General features: G+C 34.9%; 1 protein-coding gene and 1 long non-coding RNA gene across 2 annotated transcripts in view; both read right to left on the reverse strand.

Moving 5' to 3' along the window:
• Nucleotides 1-22,101, reverse strand: part of LOC136040856 (dynamin-1-like protein) — a 93,873-nt gene that overhangs the window by 5,465 nt on the left and 66,307 nt on the right. The window contains exons 10-11 of the mRNA XM_065725233.1: nucleotides 4,950-5,181; nucleotides 1,606-1,817 (exon numbers count right to left, since the gene is read on the reverse strand). Of these exons, the coding sequence (XP_065581305.1) occupies nucleotides 1,606-1,817; nucleotides 4,950-5,181 (444 nt within the window). The remainder of the gene's footprint in view (nucleotides 1-1,605; nucleotides 1,818-4,949; nucleotides 5,182-22,101) is intronic.
• On the reverse strand, nucleotides 6,106-7,114 carry LOC136040863 (uncharacterized). Its single transcript, XR_010620904.1, has 2 exons — nucleotides 6,710-7,114; nucleotides 6,106-6,677 (listed from the first exon to the last, which is right to left on the reverse strand). It is a non-coding gene; the product is annotated as an uncharacterized LOC136040863 (long non-coding RNA).

Consider the following 22,101-nt stretch of genomic DNA (forward strand, 5'->3'; position numbering starts at 1 on the left):
TGACCTCACAGTTGGTGAGACTTGATAAAGAAATTTAACGAGCATCCCTATGAGGATTCTCAGGGCAATTACGCGTGATGCCTTAAGCTTGGCCAGGAGACTAAAGCCTTCTAATTCATGATTATGCAAATGTTTTACTTAAATCCCCGTCCCATTTCCTTATTCCTACCTCTCCTGAAATCTCCCTCTCATCCTTTGAATTACTTGGCGTCATAATTTCTTCTAATTTAAAGTGGCGTGTCCCTGTTAAAAATATCATCCGTAAAGCTAATGCATCTAGCTCAATGAATTTGTTTGTCCCCTTTCCATTCTTCAAAGATCAATACTTCCTTTGTCCCACCCTCACCTTGAATTACGCTGGTCAAGTTTGGCATACTGGCATCTCCCGCGAAAAACCATGAAAAATTGAAATATTAAAAAAAAAAGCTCCTGCACATGATTTTCAAAGAAGCTTAAGTCCCATACTCTCTCCTCCCATGCTACGTTAAAAATTCTTGACTACAGGCGAGGTACGTTTTTCTGAAGATTTTTAGAAAACTCCATTTTTCCAAAAATACGACAATAGTAACGGAACACATTCTTCCAAAAAGACATTCCCCCCAAAAATCCAGCCCTCCATTTTTGGCCTTCTTTTGCCACTCTTTAATCCTTTGTTTTGTTTTGAGATTTGGTTAGCATATTTTTTGTCCAACTTCAAAAAGGAGCGTACTCAATGGAAGGATGGGGGGAAGGGTCGGGAGGTCCCTCCAGGAAATCATAAATTCTTCCAAATTTCCGGGCAGTTTATGTTCAAATTATTACATAAAATCAGGTTTTATTCATAATTGACCCTCCCGCCTCCCGAAATTTTTCTTAAGCTCTTTGTCAGGTTTTGTATTTGTAAACCCCAAATTTCAAATTCAATCTTTCCGGGTTTGTGATAGCAAGTTTTTGAATTAAATATTTTATCAATCCTTCATTAATTGTAAATATAACACCATATGTTGTATTTGCATTAATTGTAAATATAACAGAGCGGTAGAATAGATATTGGTCTCCAGTTGGAAATATCTCTTTTATCGCCTCCTTTATGGAGGGGTATAACTTTTGCCCGCTTTAGTTCGTCAGGAAACACCTTTTTGAACAGATAAATTGACTAGATATAATATCACAGGTAAGAGATACGCAGCAACTGCTTTAAATGCTTTAACGTTTAGGCCATCAACACCAGCTGAATTAGATTTGATCGATTTCACTGCTGGGTTTTGTAAAGTTTTATGTTTGGTAGCCCCTCCTCCCGAACAAAAATCGTGGATACGAACCTGCCCCCTACCACACATTTTCGTGAAATGACACCCCTGGTAAAGCAAGGAGCCATCACATCACCGATCATCTACAACAACGCGTCTCTTCTTGCGCAGATTGGTCGAAAGAGTAACCAGAAGCAATTTACCAAAAATTAAAGCTTCATGGGAGGGGGTATGAAGAGTGAAGCTTCCAATAGTGGAGGAAAAGCGTGCACAGCTGTTTTGGCTTGAGGCGGTTTGGTGATGAATAGAGCTTTTTTTTAGTTAGTAGCCCCTACCCAATTTATTTTCTATTACTTTCAAATGAATAGAATATTACCTGTAGCATTTCACTAGCTTCTCGTCGCCTAGTTGCCACATGCTCAGATTCGGCCAAAAGTAAGTCTATTTGTTCTGCCTTGTACAGATGAGTCACCAATTCCGATTGAAGGCTATTTTTCATATGATTTACAAGGAAATACATAATGATTTTGGGTACAGCATCCTGTATTTGCTTCCGAACGATCCCAAAATAGGACTTGATAAGACGCTCTAAAAAATATAAAACATTTTTAACTATAAATAGCGACGAAGACAACACTGCCTTTCCATCACAAACATCAAAAACAAGAAGAACAGTAGGAAATTCTTTTCTGACAGTGGAATTCTAATTTAAGTTAATCTTTCGGCCCCACGTCCAAGGGCCTCAGTAAAACTAAGAAGAACAATAGAGAATTATTTCGTAAGACAGTGGAATTCAAATTTAAATGAATATTTCAGTCTTATGTCCAAGGACCGTCCTCAGCAAAATCCTATTGTGTAATTAGAATGAACCTCCAAGAAGAACTCCCTCCTTCGAAGCACTTCGCAGCCGAAGCACTCTCGAGGGGGGGATTCCTTCTTGTTCGAATGTTTTATATTTAACTATAAAATGAAATATAATAGTTCTATATATTAAAATATATAGCAATATTAAAATCATAGTTCAGTTATTTAATGTAGATGGTCAAAATTTAAAGAGTATTTTTGTGTGTGTATTTAAATGTTATATTGTTATTAATTAAGGTTAGAGAAGTTATGTATATTTAAAAAATAAAGAAATACTAAGAATTGAACCTAAAAAAGACCATATCGACGTCTTTAGGGACATAATTGTTGATTGAAATTTGTAGTATTTGTAATTTATCTTTTCTTGTTTAATATATTTCTCTCTCGCTTATAGTAATATAATTAATTGATAAACCGTTATATAGGCAGGAGAAGTTGAATAACAAAAAAAAAAATAGAAAATAACTAATATTCTCAGCAACAAAACTACAAAAGCAAATGTATCAAAACAATCATATACGAGAAATACGAGGTCGAATACGAGGACAGCTTAACCACAAAAGAGCAAGAGTAGAATTTTTTTTTTACTTCGGATACGAGCATTTTTCAAATTTCCAGTAAATCTAAATTATTAGACATAAAGTTATTTGTAGCACCTAACATAATTAGATTTAAAACTAACAAACTTAAAAGAAATACTAAAATGTGGAATAAATAAATTGTTGACAGTGAAGCAGAGACACTAACTCATATTTACCAAAATTTTCCACCCTGCTTCTTATGAGCAATTAATCTTTAACAGACGAAATACGTTTTTGTGATCCCCCTGTACGTTCTCAGCGAAGATTTCCTGCTTCTCAAACCTGCTTCCAAGGCCGTATCCAGTGGGGAGGGTACCCCTGTTGAACTACCCCCCCCCAAAAAAAAAATCAAAAAGAAGTAACAGACTACGTAACAAAATGTACATAAACAAATTTTGATCCCCCCAAACAAAATCCTGGATATGCCCTTGCCTCCTTATCTAACCTGTTTGATTGATTGTTATTGTCTCCAATCAAAAAATTAGTGACGACCGTTTAACTTCTCACGCATTGCAATACTTCCTCTACAATATTTAACATCTATACAGGCAAAAACAATATGAACCGGGGTTGTATCCAGAATTTTTCTCCCGATGGGGGGGGGGGTTACACAAAAAAACAACTTTAAAACGCATCAAGAATTTATTTATATCCATTTTTTATTACGTTTTTACAAGTCTTCAAACATTTAGAGGGGGGAGAGGGTTCAAACCCCAAACATCCCCCCCATGGGATACGACCCTTCTATGAACATATGCAATTTTAGAAATCTCTCTGTCGTCTAAATTACCCTATTCTATTTCCACCTTTGATTACCAAATTCTTGTTGCATGTGTACTGCTACTATTACTAACAAGTCGCTACAGCTTCAAGCCACCAGAGGCCAATACAGCTGCGCTAGCTCCTCCTCCAACCGAATCTATAAAATGCTTAGACCGTTAACTTTTAAATCCTGTAAACTAAAAATACTAAGTAGTCTTAACCTTTCAATTACTAGTTATTATACTCCTAGGAAGCGGTATTAAACCGTATTTTTCGTAGAGATGATTTTTCTCCATGCACTCAGCCAAACGAGTGACAACACTATCCATAGAAATCCTGCTGGTTGGGAATAGACCAATACAAGGTAAGCACACGGCAAAGGGGTCCCTTGAACCTGTCGGGGTGGGCTGAGCCAACCCTAATGAACCACAAATCCACAGGTCTAGTATCCGTAGAGCCGGCGACCCTCCATTTTAAAATGACTGCCAGGAAGAGATTAGACACTGCCTCGGATGCTTTACCGCCTTCTGACTATTGACCTCACTGCCATTGTGGCAGTGGTCCATGCCCATCGTGACTTCAATGCAGACTTATCTTCCCATTCTTCAGAAATCTTCAACTGCAAAAAAACTACGCCTTTGTAATTCTACTTTTTACGTCTTCACTGCTTCCACCATTTTTACGAATAATGCTACCCACACAAGACAAGCTATCTTACAGGACATGATTTATTCCTAGTCTAAGCGATTTGGTCTTCTTAACATTAATTTTCAAACCAATTTTTGCACCATTGAACTCTCAAAAACTCAAAAACTTTTTGCAAGGCTTTTTCTAAATTATCTAGCTTCTGTTCAAGTAATAAATCTAAAGGAACAAAATATTTCCGAAACCTCTTGATTGTTTCTACTGAAATCAATATTTCTAAAAATCTAAAACTTGATTCAAACAATGTCTTAATTTCTCGACAATTATTTCTATATTGTTGTAATCAATTTTTTCTATTACTGTATCACCGGTATCTCTATTGCAACAACTGATTCCCACAATTCTTGTTACATGTGTGATGGTTGTTTACATATTGCAATGCATTTTCCGCATTTTCCGGTATCTACAGGTATATGATCATATTGTATTTAATGTTTGATACCAGGAACAAGAACATAAAACTTCTAGATGCCGGAATGTTTCCATGCAAAGACAATTTAATATTCAAAATTAAAGTAACATCTGCTACGAACTTTTTTTTACAATTGTTTACGAAAAGTGGCGCAAATCACAGAAATTAGCGGGTGGGGGCAAATCTGTCATTTTTTTTCAATGAATACACCAAAAAAGAGCGATTTTCAATCATATTATCCCCAAAGAGGTATTTTTAAAAATAAAGAGAAGGATTAATCAGAGGAGGGGAGGATTGGTTTATATTCATTTTTATTTATTTAACAAACCAGACAAAAATTTCGGAGAAGGGGTCCAATTCGGTACCCCCCTAGATACGGCCTTGATTTCTACTAACCTATCATGTCACAATCGTTTTTCTCTTTGTCGGACAACTGACGCTCATGGCTTGCGGCAGATGTGGGCGTTCTCTGAGGGCTACCAGACACAGGACTAGGGCTAGAAGACGTGGGAGCAGTTTGAGCCGTTGTTCTAGATCCGTTTGTGGCAGGACCTATTCCTGATGGAAGAATATTCGAGAACCAGGATCCATTGGACTGACTACTTGACGAAGCATCATAAATCTGTTCCTGAAAGCATAAAAGAATTCAGTTCCACCACACATATGCACAGCCAGGAAGCTTAAGAGTCTAAATACCCCCCCCCCCACACACACAGAAAAGATTTTCCAAATGTAACTTAATGTGTAAAAATCTGGATGTTCGGGTTAAAAAAAAATCCAACTATTAAAAGTATCATACACTACCTAATAAAATTTCGGCTATGTGGAATAACTATATGTGTTTAAATATATATATATATATATATATATATATATATATATATATATATATATATAAATATATATATATATATATATATATACATATATATATATATACTAGCTGTTGGGGTGGCGCTTCGCGCCACCCCAACACCTAGTTGGTGGGGGCGCTTCGCGCCCCCCCCAAGCCCCCCCGCGCGCGTAAGTCGTTACGCGCCATAATAGTTACGCGCCATTGTAGTTGTGTCCCTATGTCCCACCTGTGAATATAGATATATATATATATATATATATATATATATATATATATATATATATATATATATATATATATATATATATATATATATATATATATATATATATATATATATATATATGGTTTTAACTACGTAAAACTTGCGAATATACAACATTCTTTGCTGTCCCATTGTCTTTGCATATAAATAGATTGTCAGGTTTACCGACTCTTGAACATGCAACATATAATGGTCCATGGGAAAACAATCTGTATTCAGATCTATACCTCATGATTCTAATGATTGCCCTTGAGCTTTGTTGATGGTGATTGCTAATCGACCATTCCCTGTCCCGGTGTCCCGGTCGTCATTTACATCCCCCTGTTTCCCCCGGTGTCCCCGTTGTAGTTGTGTTCCTGTGTCCCGGTCGTCATTTATATTCCCTGTGTCCCGGTCGTCATTTGTATCCCGGTGTCCCGGTCTGTATATACATTCGTTTTTTAGTTTTGTTTTTCTCCTTTATTTTTTTCCTTTTTTTTTTCTTTTTTAGCTTATTTAGATTTTTAGATTTTTTAGTTTTTTTATTAGTTTTTAGTTTTTTTTTCTTTTTAGTTTTTTTGTCCCGGTCGTCATTTATATCCCCCTGTTTCCCCCGGTGTCCCCGTTGTAGTTGTGTCCCTGTGTCCCGGTCGTCATTTATATTCCCTGTGTCCCGGTCGTCATTTGTATCCCGGTGTACCGGTCTGTATATACATTCGTTTTTTAGTTTTGTTTTTCTCCTTTATTTTTTTCCTTTTTTTTTCTTTTTTAGTTTATTTAGATTTTTAGATTTTTTAGTTTTTTTTATTAGTTTTTAGTTTTTTTTTCTTTTTAGTTTTTTTGTAGTTTTTAACTTCTTTTTAGTTTTGTTAATTTTTTTTTTTACTTATGTCCTGGTCGTCATTTATACTCCCTGTGTCCCGGTGCTTTATTGATTGCTAATCGAACATTCCTTTTGTCCTGGTCGCTTTCTCTTTGAGTGTCGTCATTTATTTTTTTCTTTTTTAGTTCTTTTAGTTTTTACCTTTTTTAGTTTTTTTTAGTTTTTTAGATTACCTTTTTTAGTTTTTTTTAGTTTTTTAGATGAAAATTTTTTTTAGTTTTTTCCTTTTTTTCTTTTTAGTTTTTTATTGGTTTTTACCTTTATTTTAGCTTATTTTTCAGTTTTTTCCTTTTTTTTAGTTTTTTTTTTATTTTTTATTTTTTTTAGTTTTTTACCTTTTTTTAGTTTTTTTAGTTTTTTAGCTTTTTTATTAGTTTTTAGTTTTTTTTGTAGTTTTTGCCTTTTTTTAGTTTTTTTAGTTTTTTAGCTTATTTATTTTTTTTATTAGTTTTTAGTTTTTTTTTGTAGTTTTTGCCTTTTTTAGTTTTTTCAGTTTTGACGTCACCTGATCCAGTTTTTTCAGGTGACGTCACCTGATCCATCCACAGACAGACAGACAACTTATTTTTATATATATAGAAGATATATATATATATATATATATATATATATATATATATATATATATATATATATATATATATATATATATATATATATATATATATATATATATATATATATATATATATATATATATATATATATATATATATATATATATATATATATATATATATATATATATATATATATATATATATATATACTAGCTGTTGGGGTGGCGCTTCGCGCCACCCCAACACCTAGTTGGTGGGGGCGCTTCGCGCCCCCCCCCAAGCCCCCCCGCGCGCGTAAGTCGTTACGCGCCATAATAGTTACGCGCCATTGTAGTTGTGTCCCTATGTCCCACCTGTGAATATAGATAGATATATATATATATATATATATATATATATATATATATATATATATATATATATATATATATATATATATATATATATATATATATATATGGTTTTAACTACGTAAAACTTGCGAATATACAACATTCTTTGCTGTCCCATTGTCTTTGCATATAAATAGATTGTCAGGTTTACCGACTCTTGAACATGCAACATATAATGGTCCATGGGAAAACAATCTGTATTCAGATCTATACCTCATGATTCTAATGATTGCCCTTGAGCTTTGTTGATGGTGATTGCTAATCGACCATTCCCTGTCCCGGTGTCCCGGTCGTCATTTACATCCCCCTGTTTCCCCCGGTGTCCCCGTTGTAGTTGTGTCCCTGTGTCCCGGTCGTCATTTATATTCCCTGTGTCCCGGTCGTCATTTGTATCCCGGTGTCCCGGTCTGTATATACATTCGTTTTTTAGTTTTGTTTTTCTTTTTAGTTTTTTTGTCCCGGTTGTCATTTATATCCCCCTGTTTCCCCCGGTGTCCCCGTTGTAGTTGTAGTTTTTACCTTCTTTTTAGTTTTGTTAATTTTTTTTTTACTTATGTCCTGGTCGTCATTTATACTCCCTGTGTCCCGGTGCTTTGTTGATTGCTAATCGAACATTCCTTTTGTCCTGGTCGCTTTCTCTTTGAGTGTCGTCATTTATTTTAGCTTATTTTTCAGTTTTTTCCTTTTTTTTAGTTTTTTTTTATTTTTTATTGTTTTTAGTTTTTTACCTTTTTTTAGTTTTTTTAGTTTTTTTAGTTTTTTAGCTTTTTTACTTTTTTTATTAGTTTTTAGTTTTTTTTGTAGTTTTTGCATTTTTTTAGTTTTTTCAGTTTTTTTTTTAGTTTTTTATTGGTTTTTACCTTTATTTTAGCTTATTTTTCAGTTTTTTCCTTTTTTTTAGTTTTTTTTTAGTTTTTAGTTTTTATATATATATCTATATATATAAAAATAAGTTGTCTGTGTGTGGATCTGTGGATCAGGTGACGTCATGTTTGTCCGCATATGACGTCTGAATTATTTCACACTAATACAAAATAAGAAAAAAAACTAAAAAAGGTAAAAACTACAAAAAAAACTAAAAAGAAAAAAAAAACTAAAAAAGCTAAAAAACTAAAAAAACTAAAAAAACTAAAAAAAAGGTAAAAAACTAAAAACTAAAAAAAAACTGAAAAAACTAAAAAAAGGCAAAAACTACAAAAAAACTAAAAACTAATAAAAAAACTAAAAAATCTAAAAAACTAAAAAAACTAAAAAAACTAAAAAAAGGTAAAAAACTAAAAAAAAACTAAAAACTAAAAAAGAAAAAAACTAAAAAAAGGAAAAGACTGAAAAATAAAAGAGAAAAAGAAAACTGTGAGAAGTCCCTTTCTATTATTTATGTATTGCCTTATATTATATTCTATAATATAACATACACTATACGCCATAGCTATACGACATATAATTTTACGACAGGCTGACATCCTCGAATTCTTGTTTACCCATTATTTTCCAGATTTATATTTCTTCGCCCAAGCAAGGACTTTTCATCAACGAGAAAGAACTCTCCAGCTCAACTTCTTTCCACTTTATATTTCTTTACCTGTTTTTTTACATACTCCTTCTAAAATAAAATTCCTTGTCTTGAGAGATTGTGACTTATAATAGGACTTAGGGAACAGATAGACTGTTGCCATAGTAGATAGAAAAGTGAACCTACTCGCACATTGAATACTAGTGACACGCTACCATAATTCAAAGCACTAGTATTCGCTTACTCACCCTATAGGGTGAAACCTTACAAAGTGGTGGCTAGCGGTGTTCTTTTCTGCTCTATGGTGGCATTCTTACTGTTTTCTATCTATTTTTTTCATTTGATTTTTCCCCCTACAATTTTTTCTTCGCCCGAGTCGGCTCATTTTTAGCAAAGGAGATTCCCATATTCCTATCTATAAGCTAGAATTTTCTTGTCTATAGACTAATGTACTAGTTTCACCAAGTACGATAAGTTTTTCCTCATTAATTTATGATTTTAGTCTCTTTGCATTATCCATAGATCTTTTTTTTTGCATTTTCTTTACTGTCTGTAACATCAATAGATTTTTATTGAATCATTCTAAAATTAACACTACATATCTGTCTCCTAATACATTTTATTGCTTCTTGTAAGGATTTATGATGTCCACCGGAAATTCAAGTAACCCGACAAATATCCCAGATAATTCTCAATTAGCCTATCAACAGGTCCCTTCTCAAATAACCCATCAGATGGTAGTTGACCCTTTTTCACACATTCAAACTTTAACAAAACCATCGGAAGTAAAGACTTGGATAAGACAACTTAAAAGCATGAAGGCTACTATAAAATGGGACGATGATTATACTTTAGTTATGGCGTCAAACACCTGTAGAGGAATTTTTCAGCGGTATGTGGACGAAATAATTGAGTCGGGAAACACTTTTACGCTTGACGATCTATGCGAAAAATTGTTAAGAAATGTAGGTGCTAGAAAAACCCCTCGGCAATGTCTGCAGGCAATAGTAGAAATGAAGCAAAAACCAGAGGAAGCTGTCTTTGAATTTTATATGAGATTAAAGACGGGAAAGATAGATTATTGTAAAGCAGAAGGGTTAGACAACTCAAAAAGTATAGATGCATTTGCCTTAGTCGATTCAATTGTTCTGCAAGCGTTCGAGACGGGGCTGCGGAGTGAGCTCCAAGAAGCGGTTAGGTTAAGACAAGATGATTATGATAATCTAGACGAAGCACTCGAAATCGCCCAAACTATCGAGTCAGTAAAATCTAGCCTCAGATCTAACAGCCAAATGGACCAATTTGAATATCTTACGGCAGGGATCGCAGAAATAAATATTAGTAGAACCAGAACTCCCCATGGGCAAGCAGGAAGGGCTGCCCGTGGTAATAGCTTTTCAAATCAATACAATTCTTACCAGCAGGGTCCACGCCAGATGACCCGGCACTCAAATACGAGGAATACCTTTTTTCAGTCTAGAAATTATCAAGGGCCACGGGGATTGCATTCACAAGGTCCAGGGAGGCACTATGAAAGAGATCCCAGAGATAGCTATAATTATTCTAGGCCTAGAAGTCATTTTGATCAAAGAGGCTGTTCTACTCCACATTTTAGAGGTCGACTTAATTCAGGGCTCAATTATGAAGAAAATAGATATTTTGTTAGGAGCGACCCGAATAGGAATGGTAATTACCACGGTGCTTTTAACTCACACCGAGGATCGCAGTTTAGTGGTGGTCGTTCCGATTTAGCTTTGAATTCCCCTTCACGAAATAATTATGAGGGCAGGTTTGAAGGTCAGAGAGGTCGAAATTCTAATCGGTCTCAACAACAGATTGGTAGAGGTCGCGGACAGATGAGGGGTCAGAATAGTTATCGTGGGATACCTGCACCAGAGCGTAGAAATGCCCGTTTTCAGGAAAATCACCGAGAAGCTGGTTTTATGGCGGAGAATTATGACGATCCGAGTTTACCTTTCAACCGTTTTGAAGATACAACCAATTACAATGAAGATCAATCTTCCCCCTTAGACGGGTCTTTAAACTTGAACGCCAGGTTCCGGCACTAACGGTGGAACCGGCATTTTCCCCTTCAAAACCGTTAGATGTTTGTTTTGTCAGTTATATAGGTAGAGACCAAAGGCGAAAACTCGAAAGTCAAGGTTTTCCATTTTTACACAAGGTTAAAGTCAATAGCCTAGACATTTTTTGTTTTGTTGACACGGGCTGCAGTCGATTATTAATTGGGTATGATTTATTCCGAAAAATTCTTCCAGCACAAAATTTAATATTCACTGGTTCAAAGGTAAAATCACTTTCTGGAGATTTTCTTGATGTCGCAGGAGAAACGGAAGTACTCATCACTATACCAGGTTTTCGCCCAGTTCACTGGCTAGCTCTTGTAATTCGTGGATTATCGTTCGATGTAATGTTAGGGTACGATCTTTTGCGTCATTTAAATTGCTACCTTGAAATGGCCACTCATACGATTCTTCCTAATGATCCTTCAATTTCGTTCCCAGATGAAATGGACTTTGCATTTTTCAGTTCTGAAAATTTGGCTCGTGGCTGTATTACATTGGCTAAGAAGACATCTATCCCTCCTCGTTCTATGGTCCTCTTAGATTGTCGTGCTAGGCCAATGGGTCAGGAGCTTCCTGCAGGAGCAGCAATTCTTTTCACTCCAGCAACAGAAGAATCATCATTACATCCTTATGCTCTCGAGTACTCCGGGAATAGGTTTCTTATTCCGTATTTCAACAACAGTGGGGACGTTAGAGAAATTTCTAGGAGAGAGGTTCTTGGTTACTTTCAGGAAATCGACGAAAATAGCCTTAGCCAAGCTTTTCCACTGGAGGAATTTTGGAAAGAAGGAGACGCTATTCTGGCCGCTTACACAAATTCTGAAAACACATCGAAAATAGAAGAACAAATTGACAAGGTAAAGTTGGAACATTTGGATCAAAATCTAAAGGAAAAATTACGGAGGCTATTGGAAATGTACGGGAGAATGTTCGCACAATCAACCTACGACGTTGGTCAAAACAACATTATGGAAGCAGAAATTGACATCAACCCAGACGTACCAATACACAAGGTTAAGCAGTTCAACCTCCCATTGCTACAACAAAAGGCCTTAGAATCCCATGTTCAGGCTATGTTAAAGGCGGGCATTATCAAGCCAGGAAGAAGTCCTTACCAGTCTCCAGTTTTTATCATCGCAAAACCAGTTAATGGCGTCATTCCAGAGCGCAGTCAACTGGACGTAACAAATTCTAGATTCCTGATTGATGTCCGAAACGTGAATCAAGCTATACGTCGATCAGCGTGGCCTCTGACAAGGGCAGATGACATCTTTAGCACCCTAGGTTTGTCCGGAGCTCGTTTCATCTCTATTATCGACGTGTCGCATGGATTCTACAATGTCAATCTTCACGAAAAGAGCAAGAAATATTTTAGCTTCTCTTCCCCAGTTACAGGTCAACAAATGATCTTCCAGCGACTTCCACAAGGAGCGTCTCCATCTCCGCAAATTTTTCAGGAATTTATGTCTATTCTGTTCGAGGGAATGCAATCTTTTGTACGTTTTTACATCGATGATCTGGTAATCTTCAGCCAATCCAAAGACGAGCATCTCACTCACTTGGAAAAGGTATTTCAGAGATTGACAGAGCAGAACATACGAATAAAAAACTTACGTTAGATCTTGTAAATACACACGACAGGCTGTCCCTCGTATTAATTGAAAAAGCTAGTATCCAAGAAAGAATGCTGGTCCAAGAGGAAAAACGATAAGCCAAATATAAGTAGCAGGGTTGTTATATCTATCTGTCGTCCAGAAATTGTGAATCAGAACTCCCCGAATATTGTTCTAACATTCGCTTTTAAGGGGCCCTCTCTGGTCCGGTTTTGTAATAAATTAAAGCTTTGAGTTTGACTATAGGTTGAAGGTTATCGAACGCTCAAGGTAAATACGGGCAGACAAATAAAAATGGATAAACATGGGTTTGAAGGTGTCAGCCTGTTGAACTTGATCGTAGGTGAAGGTTACCCGTCTAAAAATAAACTGGTAAATAATGGGTAAACAAGAATTCGAGGATGTCAGCCTGTCGTAAAATTATATGTCGTATAGCTATGGCGTATAGTGTATGTTATATTATAGAATATAATATAAGGCAATACATAAATAATAGAAAGGGACTTCTCACAAAACTAAAAAAATATGAATAAAAATACAAAAAAATAAAAAAGATAAAAACTACAAAAAAACTAAAAAGAAAAAACGAAAAAAAACTAAAAAAGCTAGAAAAATAAAAGAAGCAAAAATCTAAAGAAGGTAAAAACTACAAAAAAAAAAAGAAAACAAAATAAAAAAATCTAAAAAAGCTTAAAAACTAAAAAAAAACTAAAAAAAGATAAAAAACTAAAAAAAAACTAAAAAAGGAAAAAACCATAAAATAAACTAAAAACTAATAAAAAAAAATAAAAAAAGCTAAAAAAATAAAAAAAGCTAAAAAACTAAAAAAACTAAAAAAAACTAAAAAAGGTAAAAACTAAAAGAACTAAAAAAGAAAAAAAACTAAAAAAAGGAAAAAACTGAAAAATAAAGGAGAAAAAGAAAACTAAAAAAATATAAATAAAAATAAAAAAACTAAAAAGATAAAAACTTCAAAAAAAACTAAAAAGAAAAAAGAAAAAAACTAAAAAACCTAAAAAAGGTAAAAACCAATAAAAAAAAACTAAAAACAAAAAAAGGGAAAAAATTAAAAATTTATTTCATCATAAGTTTTCAACTGACGAAATTACAGACCGGGACATCGGGAATTTTTATTTTTTTTTCTTTTTTTTTTCTTTTTAGTTTTTTTGTAGTTTTTACCTTTTTTTTTAGTTTTTTTAGTTTTTTTTTTTACTTATGTCCTGGTCGTCATTTATACTCCCTGTGCCCCGGTCGTCATTTGTGTCCCGGTGCTTTGTTGATGGTGATTGCTAATCGAACATTCCTTTTGTCCCGGTCGCTTTCTCGTTGAGTGTCGTCATTTATATTCCCTATTTGCCGGTGTCCCGGTCGTCATGTGTACCGATGTCCCCGTCTGTAATTTCGTCAGTTGAAAACATGACGTCAGTCGACACACAAACATGACGTCACCCGACAGACAGACCCACACACACACAGACAACTTATTTATATATATATACTAGCTGTTGGGGTGGCGCTTCGCGCCACCCCAACACCTAGTTGATGGGGCGCTTCGCGCCCCCCCAAGCCCCCCCGCGCGCGTAAGTCGTTACGCGCCATATTAGTTATGCGCCATTGTAGTTGTGTCCCTGTGTCCCACCTGTGAATATAGATAGATTTATATATGTGTTTCAAACTACGCAAAAATTGCGAATAAACAACATTCTTGGCTTTCCCATTGTCTGTGCATATGCAAAGCCGTATGTACTAATAATGACGTCATATACAAACGCTCTTTTTACAAACAAACAAACATGCATCCACATAACTCGTTTTTATATAGATAGATACAATACAAATTAACTGCGTAAAACTTGCGAATAAACAACATTCTTCGCTGTCCAATTGTCGCTGCATATAAATACATTGTCAGGTTTACCGACCCTCGAACATGCAACGTACAATTGTCCATGGGAAAAACAATCAGGATTAAGATCTATACCACATTTTTCTAATGATTGACCTTGAGCTTTGTTAATGGTGATTGCAAATACTAATCGAATCGGGAATTGCAATCTTTTAAATTGAAAAAGCAGATCCGTTGGAATCATGGGAATGCGAGGAATAAGAACAGCCTCACCCTCATAAGGCCCTGTCAAGATTGTGGCCTCTATTAGGTTTTCCATTGTTTTTTTTTACGGCAAGTCGCGTGCCATTGCAAAGCTTTGGTGGGTTGATATTTCTTAAAAGTATTATTGGTACGCCTATTTTTAGTTGTAGCACGTGTGATGGAAACCCTGAAGGATCTATGGAATTTAAAAATTCAGATGGATAATTAACCGCTTCATTTGGTTCCAAAACTGTGTCGACTGACTTGTAAAGGACTGCCTGGTCTCGAATCGTGTTCAAAACAATATTGTTGATTTCGTGGACGTCTATATTTTTGGGTGCGAGAAAGATGAATTTTTTTTTTTTTAGTTTTTTACCTTTTTTTCTTTTTAGTTTTTATTGGTTTTAACCTTTTTTTTAGCTTTTTATCTTTTTTATTTTTTTTTATTTTTAATTTTATTAGTATTCTTTTTCTCTTCTATTTTTCATTTTTCCTTTTTTTTAGTTTTTTTTAGTTTCTAGTTTTTTAAGTTTTTTCCTTTTTTTAGTTTCTTTAGTTTTTTTAGTTTTTCGGCTTTTTTATTTTTTTATTAGTTTTTAGTTTTTTTTTTGTAGTTTTTGCCTGTTTTTAGTTTTTTCAGTTTTTTTTTTAGTTTTTAGTTTTTTACCTTTTTTAGCCTAACCAAGATTTGAACCTGGGACCTTCATTCTCCGTTCTGACACCCTCTCTCACCGAGTGACTACTCCAGCATGTTCATTTTGGTGTTTTAAATGGTATATTATTAACCAAATTAATGTGTTTTACAATATACTAAGCATCGTCATAACAAAAATGACGGCAACTAATTTCATGACGTCAGCCGAAACATGACGTCACCTGATCCACAGATCCACAGACCCACAGACAGACAGACAACTATATATATATATATATATATATATATATATATATATATATATATATATATATATATATATATATATATATATATATATATATATATATATATATATATATATATATATATATATATATATATATATATATATATATATATATATATATATATATATATATATATATATATATATATATATATATATATATATATATATATATATATATATAACTATATATAACTATATATATATATATATATATATATATATATATATAGCCATTTGGATGGATAAGGATCAAAAGAGAGCCAACAGATACCAAATCATTTAGCAAATCGATACCGAATTTTATTTCGGACTAAGGGGATAAAACTTCTGATACGAAAACCATAAAATACTGTCAAATGATAACAACGTCATTGTCATTAAAGACAATGTCATATGTGAATCTGGCTAGTATACCTAATTGAAAGCAAAATATTACAAAATCATTTTTGAAGACGTCTCTGAAAGAAAATTATCCTTAAACTGGACATGTAGAAAAGACTGCAAGTATTTTTTTTTACCACTTTAATAGCTAATAATATTAGGGCAGACCCATAAAACTGGATCCAGGCACAAATCTCAAAGGCCCCTTGCCTGTTGCTAGACATTGCCATTACCAGTAGCAAGACAACAAGATTTAACTAGATAATTTAATAGGTTGGACATTAATACAATTTCAGGGTTCGTACAGGTCGGTTCGTTTCAAATTATAGGCTCTGTCCTTTTTCTGTAGAATTTCCCGGGCCCAAATACACGCCAAATATAGGATTCGGAAGTCCTCAGGATCAGATCTGTGGTAGACGGCGTGGGAAACCTGGTTACCCAAATTCGTCATTTCCCGAGTTTCTACTTATTTTTTTATATTATTATTTATTTCAAATACAAACTGTACAAATAGTAAAAACAGGGCAATGTCTATGGAACTCTTGGACTCGGCAGCCTTTTTCATTCTGTCGGTCGCTTCCTAAAGTAAAGCATCTGCTATTGTTCTCTTTTCTTGCTCTGATGCTCTAAGTTTTTCCTTTTTGCTTTCCGGGTCTTCTATTTATTTCTTTTTGTCGTGAACCTCCTGCAAATTACGCTTGTTGTACTCTTCGAAATCTGGCTTCTCCTTCTCGGAGAGCTATTCTTTTCATCCAGATTTTGTTGATGCTGAGACCGTGCGGAACGTGCAAGATTCAACAGCTATTTTGTAATCGAAAACCGCTCTGGTTTTTCTCCTTCAAGACTCGACGTGTCATATACCATGAATCTCGCATCCAGAACGCGTCCAGACATTAATGCCTGGTCTTCACCGATAATCTTACCAGAACGCGAAAACCCACGCTCAACATCTGCGCTGTCATGCGACAACGTAAGCACCACTTTGATAAGCTTGGTAAGTTCCGGGTACTCGCTGTCCCCACGCTCATTCACCAGTACAAAATAATGGCTCCAAAAATTATCGATCCGAGTAGTGTCCTCATGGGGTCCAGTTTCCGTTTGCAAAAGCAGTCACTCAGCTTGGGCAACGTCTGAGCTTACTCCAGTCGCAATTTTGCGTGCCACAGCCGCTATGTCTGCAATGGTTCTTGAATCCTTTATGTTGATCGGATTCAAGCAGCGTAAAGCCTCTAGAAAACCATCCTTTTCCAGAGGACATTTCTTCAATATATAGCAAATATCCGCAATAAAATATTTTCGCACATTGACATAGAAAATGGCCTTGTCTTTCAGTATTGCTTTCTCACGGAAAGCCCGTTGTACATTTTCTGAAACTATGGGCTTTCCTGCAAATTTCTCAGCAAGGTTCAACATTTGCGGTGAGAAATTTTCAGTCTCGGTCACGAAATCTGGAGTAAAGACCCGTCCACAAAGCGTCAACTAGTCTTTTGATCACTGAGCGCGGAACAAGAATGAGAGGCTCTTCTTTCTGGAACAGTTGGGTGAAACACATGAACAGTTCTGCTGAGGCTAGAACAAACTCAAGTTGGGCCTTCATCGTCGCACTTCTGATATAAGTCATAATCTTCAGAAGTTTGGGATTGGACAGAAGACTCTTCAGCTTTGTCTCTACTGCATGATTCTAGCAGGGGCACGTCCGATCGTCAGCCAGCGGCTAGGGACATGCTTAAAACAAATAAAAACCACCACCAATAATAGTAAATACAATTGTCGCTACTTATCCACGTAGGGAAAAGCAGCTATTTGAGTTACTTCAATGAGAATCAAAGAGCAACTGAGGAAAAGTTATGAAAATTGAAACTTAGTTAATTATTCTGTTGCGAAATGATCCTCTTGTAAGCTAACATTGAAGCAACTCTTTGGTCTAGTGGGTAATCTCGTCCCCCGGTGATTGTGTAAAATATTAATTCCCCCATCGATTATTGGTTCATTTTTCAAAAGAATATCATAAATTGGGTCAATATTTAAATTCCCTGTGTCTCTATTCATTCAAATATTAGCAAATATATGTTTTTTTATTTCTATAGCCTCCCTCGCCCACTGAGAAAAACCTTTATCATTAGAAATAGCTGTAGCCTCATCAAATTGTATAAAATGTTCGGGATAAAAGAATGTATGTTCAGCTAGATCTGAAACAAAAGTTTCGGGAGGCTTTCTTAGTTGTAGGGTTTTTTCTATTGAGTTGCGATGCTCAATAAATCTTTCAGTAAATTGTTGGTGAGTTCTACCAATATAAAACTTTCCACAGGAACAAGGAATTTTATACACCCCACTAACTAAATCTCCCCGGGTTAAATCCTTCCCAGACTTAAGAAAACTACCTAATGGTCCCACTGATTGGACACAAGTATCAATGTTATGTTTACCTAAAATTCTTTTAAGCATCTCCCCCAAAGTAGGTACACAAGGTAAAGAAATGAAACTTTTCGGTAAGTTTAATTCTGTGCACTGTGAAACCCCAATAACCCTATTGTTGTGTTTAATGGGTCTATTTTTATTATTTTATCAATGAATTTAATCGGGTACCTATTACAAAATAAAACATCCCTCAAATACAACAATTCAGAATCTAAAAACTCCCGGGAACAAATTCTGAAAGCTCTATCCACCAGTGCAATCACAACCCCTCGTTTCACTGAAATAGGGTGGCAAGAGTGAAAGTTCAAATGCATATCACTGTGAGTAGGCTTTCTATAAACTGAAAAAAGTAAATGGAACTCACTTTTAATCAATAAGATATCCAGAAAAGGTAGTTTATCACTTTCTTCAAACTCCACTGTAAATTTTACGTTTTTGTCAAAACTATTTAAATGATTATGGAAAAAGTCTAAAGACTCTAAACCGTGTTTCCAAATGCAAACCACATCATCCATGAATCTGCCCCAGAAACAAGGAGAGAGCCTAAACTGTGTATGGCGGAGGTTTCAATAGATTCCATGAAGAGATTTGCCAACAAAGGGGAGAGAGATGCCCCCATAGCCAAACCAAACACCTGTTTGTAAAATTCACCTCTAAAACCAAAATAAAGAGAATGTTCATTTGCAAGGATAACCAATTTTATGATGACTTCAATCTCCAAACTCGCCATGGTCACATCTTGTATCAAATCAAAGTGCTTTTGTAATTTAATCCTTAATATATCCTCGCACTTTTTCACGTTACAATTTGAATACATGGACACCACATCAAAACTACAGAGAATTGAATTCTCCTCCAGTGTGAAATTTTTTAACTTATTAGTAAGATCAGTGGAATTTTGTATATATGATTTTTGTGTTCCTAAGAGTGGACGCAATGCCACCGACAACCACTTTCCTAATTTTGCCACTGACAATGAGAAAGTTGATACAATGGGACGGAGGGGGACTCCCGTCTTATGAATTTTGGGTAGACCATAGATCTTTGGTGCGGAACAACCTCTTGGATAAAATTTATTATAAAATTGTGGGGTAATGTGCAAATTATTTTTCAGGGACTCCAATTCCTTTCTAATCGACTTTACATATTTATCCGTAGGATCGAAATCCAATTCCTTGCAAATAGTGGTATCCGAAATGATTGATTCATTTTACGATCATAAAATGATTCATTTTACGATCATAATCATCAGTGTCCATAATTACAATAGTATTGCCTTTATCTGCCCTAGTGATAGTAAGGTTCTTATCCTTTTTCAAATCAGAAAGTATTGTAATGTCATTTTTTGTTATATCATTTTCAATTTTTTTAATGTTAGAAGTCTTAAGTTTCCTTGCGATTTCAGCTCTAAGTTCTTGAGGAGCTTCGATTTTATCAATAGAAGCCATAATTGATACCTAACACGGGGATACCATAGGTATTCTATGGTAGGCACACCACTTGACTGGGTATTTTAGATTTTGTTTAATCGAGAATTTAAAGTGCCGAAACCCTATAGGCAAGTGTGTATTCTCCTGATGAGCCCTTGTGTTGGGTTGTTGCCTCTGAATTATTTGTCTTTACTGTTTTTATTGTTTGGTAAATGACGGCTTATACTTATTGACAAAATGACTGCCTGTCCATGGATTATTCTTTATGGTTGATTGTGTATGGCTATGCTGTTTGACCTATGTGATTGTATGGATGAGTAGGGTTAAGGCCTCATTCAAGTGCCGGTCTATATTAATCACTAATTTAGGAAAACAGTCTTCCTTTTCTCCTTCTGTCTTCCTTTTTTTTTTTTTTTTTTTGATGTGTTTGTGCTGTTGCATTGGTGATTTCTCTTTTTGTTATATATATATATATATATATATATATATATATATATATATATATATATATATATGTATATATATATATATGTATGTATATATATATATATATAATATATATATATATATATATATATATATATATATATATATATATATATATATATATATATATATATATATATATATGTCATACATATATATATGTCGGCCCTGCTCTGTTTTCCTTGGCTATTTGTGTGTATGTATGTATTGGAATAACAAGACTTTTTGACAACTGAGGTCCTGGTGTCAGCCCTGCAGAGTGTTGACACAGCTGAGTTCGAACTCTGGGTTCAATATTACCATGATGAGATCAAACTCACAGCGTCACGACTCTTTTTGACTAACAACCCTTCTTGACAACTAAGGTCTTTGCATCAGCCTTGCAGTGTATTCTGACAGCTGAGTTTGAACTTTTGTTCCATATTACCAATATGAGAGCAAACTCACTGCGTCACAACAGAGCTCTTGTATGTATATATGTATGTATTCGATTAACGAAACTTCTTGACCGTTAAGGTCCTTGCGTTGGCCTTGCAGTGTTTGCTTTGTTACTTGTATACATGTATGTACTGGACATCGTATGTATGTATTGGATCAACAGCACTTCTTGACTACTAAGGCCCTTGTGTCGGCCCTGCAGTGTGTTGGTACAGTTGAGTTCGAACTCTAGGTGTCGTATTACCCGGCTGAGGTTAAACCCACTTGGTCACTAAAGGACTCTCGTATGCATATATATGTTAGATTAATGACATTTCCTGAAATTAAGGTCCGAGTGTCAGCCCTGCAATATGTTGCAAAATCTGAGATTGAACTCTGAATTCCATATTGCTAAGCTTATATTAAACCCATTGCGTCACCACAAGACTATTGCGATGTATAGAGGCATTGGGTTAACGACACTTCTTGACTACTAAGGTCCTTGCGTCTGCCCAGCAGTGTATTGCAACAGCTGAGTTCAAACTCTGGGTTCCGTATTACCAAGCTGAGATCAAGCCCATTGCACCACCGCAGGACAAAAATCTTGCATTCATATTTTGAATATTAGCGATAAGAAACGCCGTCTATATTTTTGGCAAGGTGGCAAATTAGGTAGCAAAGCACCATCTATAAAGCATCTATAGAGCATCCATAAAAGCACCTTCAAACTCTAGTCAACGATATAACGCAAATAAATTAAAAATGTCTCAACGAAGAAAAAAAATTAGATAATCATGGTTAAAGACAATTAATACTAAAGCAAAGTGTTATTGAAAAGTAGTTGGGCCTAAGTTATAATAAAATCAATCGTAGACATTTTTTTTTTCTGTCGGGACTATAATAGCACCGGTATATGGTTTTAATGCATCATATTTGGAAAGTAATTTTTGCTATAAGATGTGAGAGGTATCTATTTACCACATTGCGTAAAGACCAAGCACAAAATTGGATTCGAGATGAGCCGATCTTGGGTTCCCCAGCTCGCCTGTTTCAGGCAGAGAAGCTGTACCCGGGCAATCCTTTACAATTTATTGGCCTCGATGCTTCACTGAGCAAGTTTTTTTTCTCATTTGCAATAGATTTCTAGCACTTTATTTCTTAATAAAGTGCTTATAATTAATAATATTAATTATATTTAATATATTAATTAATTAACAACAATTGGCTAATATTTC

Source organism: Artemia franciscana, chromosome 21 (assembly GCF_032884065.1).
Source record: "Artemia franciscana chromosome 21, ASM3288406v1, whole genome shotgun sequence".
NCBI classification, from domain to species: Eukaryota; Metazoa; Arthropoda; class Branchiopoda; order Anostraca; family Artemiidae; genus Artemia; species Artemia franciscana.